This window comes from Quercus lobata, unplaced genomic scaffold (genome assembly GCF_001633185.2).
Source record: "Quercus lobata isolate SW786 unplaced genomic scaffold, ValleyOak3.0 Primary Assembly Scq3eQI_2000, whole genome shotgun sequence".
Classification (NCBI taxonomy): Eukaryota; Viridiplantae; Streptophyta; class Magnoliopsida; order Fagales; family Fagaceae; genus Quercus; species Quercus lobata.
The window spans coordinates 71,656-81,125 of NW_022154722.1; the positions used below are offsets into that span (position 1 = coordinate 71,656).

The window sequence follows — 9,470 nt, forward strand, 5'->3', positions numbered from 1 at the left end:
TAGGCATGAAGCCCTTTTTTTTATAGCGACAACAATCCAAATTTAGACCATATAAAGAAAATAAAGGGCCCAAATCGTCAAGAGCCTTGCACAATATTGGCCCTACGTTTGGGGTAATTCTGCCGTATGTTTCTTCTTTTCCAAATCTTAATAAGAAGAAAATATTATTTTGGTGCCAACAGGATGGTTCAGTTGGTATGACTCTGATACTTCGTTTAACTCATCTAAATTCGAGTCTCACTACTAGCAATCTTTTGTTGGTGGACATCTTTAAGGGTTGGCCCGCGGGTCTAAACTTGAGCACACTGCCCGAGAGTTGGTGTAGCCTACCTAACTCCCATTTTTGGGTAGCAAAAAAAAAAATATATATATATATATATATTTTTTTTTTTGGTCCCCACATTTGGGATTAGTGTTAATTTGATCTATGCATTTTGGTAGTAATCAATCTGACACAACTGTTATTTTCAAATTATAATCAATTTGGTTCATATTATTTTTAATTTGCAGTCATTCTAGGTCCAAATTTGGGTTTCTTTTAATTGCTAAGTTAATTTGTGTTTACTAGAGTTAGAAATTGGTAAATTTGATTTGTATTTTTTTGTTTATTTACTAAGAAAGTGTAAGAAAATGTGAGAAAATTTGTGATTTGACAGTAGCGACCAAATTAGCTGTAAATTAAAAATAATAGAAATCAAATTGACAACTATTAAAATTCAAAATATATATATATATATATATATATATATATTTTTTTTGCCCTTCTTAAGAAGACCAAAATCCAAAAAGGAAAAAAAAAAATCCATTTATTCTCCACTAATAATTTAAAAAAAAAAAAAAAAGATTTCTAACTTTCTAAGGTATCCGGTTGAGTCCGGTCCTAATTTTTAAAAATTCAATTTTTGGTCCCAGACTGAACAATAATTATATATAATTTTTAATATCTTTTATAAATAAATAAATAAATAAAAAGAAGTTAAAACTCTCTTATTTTGTCTTGGCCAGGCGGTTTAAGAACTCTTGTTTCTTTTTTACTATTTGTGTGTGTTCTGTTTGTGTAGTTTGTGTGTATTCAAGTGTGCAAGTGAGTGTAAACATGAGTGTGTAGGGAATAATGCTCATCAATCATATTTCAAATGTTTTATCTTATATTTCATCAATTATAATTTGTTACGTATTTTTTTTCTTTTTTAATAAAATAATTGAAGTTTCTTTTAACATATTACATTGAATAGGGATTAATAAAGTGAAATACTTAAAGTGAGATAGAAGATTTATATTCATGTATAGTAATGTGAAATACAACATTTATCACACAAATGAAGGACATTATTTCTGAGGGTGATTTCTGCTCAAGAAGCATTATTAGGCATAGTAGATGGGTTTAGGCCCAAAATTGAGAATTAGGCTTTGTACGCTTATATTGTTATCACATTTTTCCTCACTGTAGTTATACTTTATTCCTTTCCTGAATTGAAAAGCAGAATGAAAGAACCTATATAATTAGGCTTCAATTCGCTTCAACGGTTCAAACTTTTATTTAGTCCTTAAATAATTATAATTAATGGAATATAGTTTTTATTTAGTCCTTAAAAACTTAGCTTCAATAATTTTATCTTAAGATATGTGACAAAAATACTAAGTTTTTATTGAAGCTAAAAATTATTGAAATAATTTAAAACAAACAATAGAACTTGTAGGGGAGATTTCCCCCGCAAGCCGTTTGTCCTCTTTGGGGAGCCAGGCCCGCAAGGATTTGTTCTCGTCCCCGAGTGTAGGGCTAGGGGGCAGCCAAGGACTTTGTCCTCGCGTACCAACCGCAGAGTCCCACATCGGTTAGAGATGCGCCTCACTCATGGTTTATAAGCTTCTGGAGCGACCATGAGTGTACCACTACTACACATGGCCCTACACTCGGGGACGAGAACAAATCCTTGCGGGCCTGGCTCCCCAAAGAGGACAAACGGCTTGCGGGGGAAATCTCCCCTCCAGAACTTATTTAATTTTATTTTATATTAAATATTGTGGTAATAAAATTTTTAATTAAAGTTTTTTTTTTTTTTTTTTTTTTTTTTTTTTTTTTTCTGAGAATCAATTTTTAATTAAAGTTAAATCTTGAACATATTGAGTATTTTATGACATGTAACACTTACTTTGAGTCATGATATAACATGGCCAAATAAAAAGTCATGTTAGACTATTAAAATAATTTAAAATAAATAATAATAATTCTTTTGGAATGTTTTGACAACAAAATTTTAATTAGAGTAGTATTTTAAACTTTGTGAAAGTTTAATAATAAAATTTTAGCTAGAGCAAAACTATTTTGAAAATTTTAACATACTATGGTGAGTCACATATCAAAAACAAGATTTTTTTTTTCTTTTTTTAATAATTTGATATTATTTATAATGAAAGAGGGGAGATTTGAACCATAAACGTTATTAATACACTAGAAGGTGTCAACCAATTAAAGTACAAGGCTTTTGACACTAAAGCATGATGTACAATTATCTTAAGTGAATAAAGTAAAATGATACAAGAATTGTCCATGTGACATATGGAGACAACATTTACTTGTCCCAATCAAAGTGGACACTATATTTATTATTATTATAGGCTAAATACTTTTTTTTTGTTTAAGATTTTTCGGATAGGGCTAAATACTTCTGTGTATAAATCGTATAAGAGCAAGCCTTTATATAGGCACAATATGTGTGTCGTACAAATAATATAAGTGTTGGGCAAGTACAACAAGAAATGGGCCTAAGCCCAATGTGCTGATAAACTAACTTATATACTAAGAGTGACTTTGTGTGTTGTGTGCATACTTATTTTGAAATAAACAAACATAAAAGAGACAACTCGTAACATACAAGAAAATAAACAAACAAAAGGAGCTTAGAAACTCATATAAGGAAGAGGACAAATATTATGACAAGATTGTTCCCTCTTTTCTTAGTAGTTGTGTGATCAATTGATAAGCCCCTTGTTCGATTGCTACTGCAATTTGATATGTAAACTAGAGATGGTGTATGATGATCTAGCATGAATCAAGATGAAATGGTTAATGATTTCAAGAAAGATAATATGGAATATAAATGATGTGCATTGTGTGAGAGAGAGACTATTTTTTTCCCTAACGATGGAATGTAAAGAATCTCCCCCTCACAAGGCCTTTCTTAATTATTATCTTAGGAAGAATGAACTCAAAACAAGCAAAACAATAAGTGTGTATGTATTTGGGTGGATGTATGGAATTTCTAGCTAAGCTGAATTCATAGGCACATTTTTTTAGGGGGGGAGAGGGGGGGGGTAAGTGGGAGATGGAGTGATATTAGGGTTCTTGTCCCTAAGTGGCCTCTTCACTTTGTTCGAGCAATTAGGGAGTGGGCTTGAGTCTTTGTAAATACATTGTTGCACTTGACATTGAGGTAAAGTAATTTAAGTAAATAAAATAACTCTCTGTCATTGGAATCAAGGACTTTTGATACAGGTTGGTACAAGATAAGGTGTCTTCACACCAAGCAAAAAAAAAAAAAAAGTTTATAATCCCCATTTTGGATATCCAATTTTAAAAAAATAAAAACAAAAAAGAGGTTGATTATGTAAATTTAGTAAAATGGTGGGAAACAAGAAATAAGAAACAATGTTGTCAGTGTTATTGTTTTTATGTTTACCTTTCATTAGTGATGATTATGTCTTGTTATTATTATTTTTATTATGTTTATGTTTATACTTTTCTTACATATATTATTTGAAGAAAGGGTTGAAAATTTACCATTTGGAATGTGCCAAGCAACTAATGATGTATACATTATCATTAATAATTTTGTAAGGATTGAAAAGGATTAAGAGTTTACCATTTGATATGTTCAAAGGTCATTGACAATTTTCACATAAAATCCATAATTTGGCACCAAACATTAGTTTGGAAAAAATGTGGGTCAATAATTAATTCATATTTAACTTGTCATTGACTTGAAATTTGCTATTTATTAGATAGTTAAATAATTTACAAGTTTGTTTTTAATGTGTATAATAATACTTCTATGAACTACAAAACAATGTGATTTATACACCTTTCAAAATAATGTTATTTTATTCACAGTAAAAATATTTAATTTGTTAACCTTTATGTCCATATGTTAATGGAAAAGTCTTCACTACACGTACGAATAATGTAATTGAAGCTTTGTTATAATTAAGTACATAACGAACCTTGTATCATGATAGTTATCAAGAATCTTGTGACAAAATAGTTATTGAAATTCAAATAAGAAATTTTTTATTATTATTTTAGTGTCATTTAAGGTGTATGATTAAGATGCTTTCATAAATTTATAAAATACTTGACATGAATTTCTTGTTCATATTAGTTTGTATCATAATTTCAGAATCTTTACACTTATGTTTGATGCTATGTAAAATATTTTTGTAATATTATAAATAAAATAGTTCATTATCCTAATTTTGGATATCAATTAAGGAAAAACATGGTAAGATTTATGTGAGTTCAGTAAAATAATGTGAGTTAAGAGCCTTACATTTTAATTGGCATAGTTCAATTGACACCTCTTAATATTTAATAGAGACATCTAAGGTTTAATTCTCCCCTTACCCATTATAACTATGGAAGTATTAAAAAAAAAAGTAAAAAGTAAAATGGCGTGGAACAAAGTAAGAAGAAACAATGTTTCAACTATCATTATTGTGGGGGTAAAGTTTACCAGTCAACAGTAGGCCTTGGCATCCATGCAGGGCCCAATCATGACAAGAAGTGAGGACATAGCTAGAGGGCTTCCAGCCCAACCCTGTTGGGCCGGGCCAAGCCTGTTTAAGAGGCGTCCGAGGAGGAACGTCTCCTCGGACGCATCAAATGGGACTCCAACACAAACCCTTCACATAGTGGGAAATCGTCCCAAATCGAAGGAAGTTGCTGGACGCATAGGGGGGCAACCACAACTGCCGCATTAAATGCAAGGAAGCTACTTTTTCAGCCGCATTAATGTGGAGAGGACAGGAGAACAGTACTATCTTGGCCAGTGCAACTCACAGAAAAGGAGGATGATGTCTTATGGGACAGGCACTCAAGTAGAGGCCCAGATGATCAACAAGTGTAGGGCCATTATCATTCGAAGGATGCTATATAAGAGAAGAAAACCCCCATGACCAGAGGATCGGAAGCCAGAGAACAAAAAGTAAGGAAAAGAGAGAGGAAATGAGAGAAGTTCTATAAGAAAAGTTCAAGTTGTTGTTTCATGAACTGCTATCCCAAGAAGCTTAACAAAACGTTCCCACGTTTATATGGTTGCATGGCTTACTGACAATTACGTGCACTCTGTCTTGACCTAGTTCTTCGACCCACTCTCTACAAATTCATTGTTGAGGGTCTTTTGGGCCAGAGTAGCCTGCTCATTGGGCCTGGGCCCCAAAATCCGCCCTTACAATTGGCGCCGTCTGTGGGAAGAATTTGTGTCTCGACAAGTCAACGGCAAGAAATGGAAGGATCAGGCCCGCGCCAAACCGGACATGCAGATTCTCAACGGCAGGACAATTTTTTAAATGTCGAATGAGGGAACAACCAAGATAACCGACGAGAGGGAAGCGTGAACACCTCTTATACGAGTAAAAGCCGTTCAAAGGGGAAGGGTCATGCATCCCCTGAAAAAGACGATCGAAAGGCTTTGTGAAAAGAGATTGACGACTTGAAGAAAAAGCTGCGCCGAGCACAGCGGAAATGTCCTTTACCTTCCTCGGGCTCTAGCAGTGACGAGGATAATGAATATCGGCGAAGATCAAGAACCCCCCCGAGCGAGACCTTTTCCTACGAGGAAGAGAGACCCCGTAAACGCAGCCATAAGAGCCCATCTTACCAAGGCCTGGCCAACGATGCCATGAGTAAGGCCCTGGATCGCATCTCCCAGTCGCCGTTTACCCGCAGGATAGAGAGGACAGCGCTACCTCGGCGGTTCCATCAACCAACGTTCGCTATATACAATGGTCGGTCCGACCCAGTGGAGCATGTGAGCCAATTTAATCAGAGAATGGCCGTCCACACCAGGGATGAGGCGTTAATGTGTAGGATATTCCCATCTAGCTTGGGACCTATGGCGATGAGATGGTTCGATTCCCTCCAGCCGAATTCCATATATTCCTTTAAATAGCTAACGCAGGCTTTCGGTTCCCGTTTCATCACCAATACTAGAGTCCCTCGGCCCCTGGATTCCCTCCTATCCTTGTCCATGCGGGAAGGAGAGACGTTGAAGGCCTACTCGGATAGATACTGGGAAATGTATAACGAGGTTGAAACCGAAGGGAAGTATGATGATGTCGCTATTAGTACGTTCAAAAGGGGTTTGCCAATCGAGCACGGCTTAAGAAAGTCCCTCACTGGAAAGCCAGTCACCAACGTGCGCCAACTCATGGATCGAATTGATAAGTATAAAAGGGTCGAGGAGGACCAGAATATGGAGAAGGGTAAAGCGAAGGTCGTCCCTCAGGACAAGAGGGACTTCAGGTTGGAACGGTTTAACAACAGTAACAGGCCGAGAAGGGACTATGTAGAGCAATCCGGATCTACTGGGGCTCAGGCAGTCCAGGCCGTGTTCCGAGAACCTCCTCACAAAATCCTGGAGAAAGTGAAGTATGAGCCTTTCTTTCAGTGGCCGAACAAGATGTCTGGCGACCCTTCGAAGCGTAATCAGAACCTGTATTGCGCATACCATCAGGAGCCCGGTCACACTACTGATGATTGCAGGAACCTGAAGAATTATTTAGACCGGCTCGTTCGAGAAGGGAAGCTGAAACATCTGCTGCATCGCTCTGAAGGATGGCAAGAACCATCAAACAATGAAACCAGACAAAGTGCGTTGAGGCCACCCATTGGCACAATTAACGTCATTCTCGCCGCACCTGGAAGGACAGGCCCTGTCCCCTTCAGGGTAATGTCAGTGAGCAATCTCCCGACTAAGCCAGATGACAGGGAACCCAAGAGGGTTAGAGTGAGCGGCACGCCATTGATTGGGTTCACGGAGGAAGACAAACAGGGGACTATCCAACCCCATGATGATGCCTTGGTCGTGACGCTCAGGATAGGAGGTTATGACGTCAAAAGGGTATTAGTTGATCAGGGCAGCGCGGTAGAGATAATGTACCCTGATTTGTATAAAGGAATGAACTTGAAGTAGGAAGACCTGTTACCATACGATTCCCCCCTTCTCAGCTTTGAAGGAAAGGTAGTCATCCCGAAAGGCATGATTAGGTTGCCTGTGCAAACAGACTCGGAGGTGGTAGAAGTAAACTTCATTGTCGTGGATGCATATTCCCCTTACACAACCATTGTGGCCCGACCATGGCTTCATACTCTAGGGGCTGTGTCGTCGACCTTGCACCAAAAGGTGAAATATCCGTCAGGAGGTCAGATCAAAGAGATAATAGGGAACCAGGGAGTTGCTAGGCAATGTATGGTGTCGGCAATCTTGCGGCAGCAGAATCGCATAACTTCCCCGCCGGCCGAGAGCGGCTTATAGCAATTAATGGCTACGGTCCCAACTGCGGGCAGTGGAGGACCAGCCATGGAGGTGAACTGCGAGGAGTTGGAGAAAGTACTTGTCGGATCTGACCCTGAGAGGTTTTTTCAAATTGGCTCGGAATTGTCGCCCCAAGAGAAATCAGCACTGACTGCCTTCCTCCGATAGAATTTAGACGTGTTTGCTTGGGACCCCTATGAGGCCCCCGGGGTAGACCCAGATTTCATCTGCCACCGCCTAAATGTGAACCCGACCATAACCCCTAAGAGGCAAGCCCCTAGACGACCATCGAAAGAGCATACTGACGCCGTGATAGAAGAGGTCACAAGATTGAAGAAAGCAGGGGCTATCAAAGAGGTCTTCTATCCCGAGTGGTTAGCCAACACGGTGGTGGTGAGGAAGAAGAGCGGGAAATGACGACGAGTCTACATAGACTTCACCGACCTAAACAAAGCATGCCCGAAGGATCCCTTCCCTATGCCCCGGATAGACCGGTTGGTAGATTCGACTGTCGGACATCCCAGAATGAGTTTCCTAGACGCTTTTCAGGGTTACCACCAGATACCCTTGGCCGCCGAAGACCAGGAGAAGACTGCTTTTGTCACCCCAGTTGGGAATTATCATTATAAAGTAATGTCCTTCGGCCTAAAAAATGCCGGGTCAACCTATCAGAGGATGATGACCAAGATGTTTGAACATCAGATGGGTAAAAACATTGAAGTGTACATAGACGACATGGTGGTTAAAAGTAAGCTGGCTCCCAACCATATTGATGATCTCGGGGACGTTTTTCAAACACTAAGAAAGTATAAACTACGGCTGAACGCGACCAAATGCTCATTTGGAGTGGGATCTGGGAAGTTCTTGGGCTATATGGTGACTCACAGAGGCATCGAGGCTAACCCTGACCAAATAAGAGCCATCCATAACTTGCAGCCTCCTCGGAACCCAAAGGAAGTCCAGAAGCTTACTGGTATGATAGCAGCTTTAAACCGTTTCATCTCGCGCTCAGCAGATAGATGCAGGCCATTTTTTCTCCTATTGCACAAGTGGAAAGGGTTTGAGTGGGATGAGGAATGCGCTACTGCTTTCCAACAACTAAAGGAGTACCTCACCCAACCACCGATTATGTCCAGTCCCGAGGCCGACGAGGTTTTGTTTGCCTACATAGCAGTGGCTCCACATGCAGTAAGTTTGGTGCTGATCCGAGAAGACAACGGCACACAGCGACCAGTCTATTACGTTAGCAAGTCGCTGCAGGAGGCAGAAACCCGTTACCTCCCCCTCGAAAAGGCTATCCTGGCCATCGTGCAGGCCACGAGAAAACTGCCCCACTATTTTCAAGCACACACGGTTGTGGTGTTAACTCAACTCCCCTTAAAATCCATCCTACGCAGCGCCGATTACACAAGTAGAATTGCAAAATGGGGAACTATTTTGGGCGCTTTTGACATTAAATACATGCCTCGCACCGCTATAAAGGGCCAGGTCCTCGCGGACCTGGTGGCAGAGTTTGCGGAGCCTGCATCAGAGGGAAAGGAAGTGTCGGACTTACTGGGGGCTGATGAGAAGATGATCAACATGGTCTCCCAGCATGAAAACACCTAGTGGAAAGCGCACGTCGATGGCGCAGCGAACCAAAGGGGCTCAGGGTTAGGACTTGTCCTGCTCTCACCTGAAGGGATAACCATAGAGAAGTCATTGAGACTCGATTTTTCAGCCACGAATAACGAAGCCGAATACGAAGCACTACTGGAAGGAATGGGAATGATCCGGAAGTTGGGGGGAAAATCTGTACACATGTTCTCGGATTCAAGACTTATTGTGGGGTAGATAAATGGGGACATGGAGGCAAAGGACGAAAGAATGCAGGAATATCTAGTTCGGGTTAAGCACCTACAGTCCCAATTCCATCCCTTCCGCCTGACGCACATACCC

The 9,470-nt window shown here is 39.6% G+C and overlaps 1 protein-coding gene across 1 annotated transcript; it reads left to right on the forward strand.

Moving 5' to 3' along the window:
* The first annotated feature begins 6,470 nt into the window (after positions 1-6,470).
* LOC115973132 lies at positions 6,471-7,190 on the forward strand. Its single transcript, XM_031093377.1, has one exon. It carries the CDS (start codon positions 6,471-6,473, stop codon positions 7,188-7,190), a length of 720 nt encoding a protein of 239 aa, XP_030949237.1.
* Positions 7,191-9,470: the final 2,280 nt, after the last annotated feature.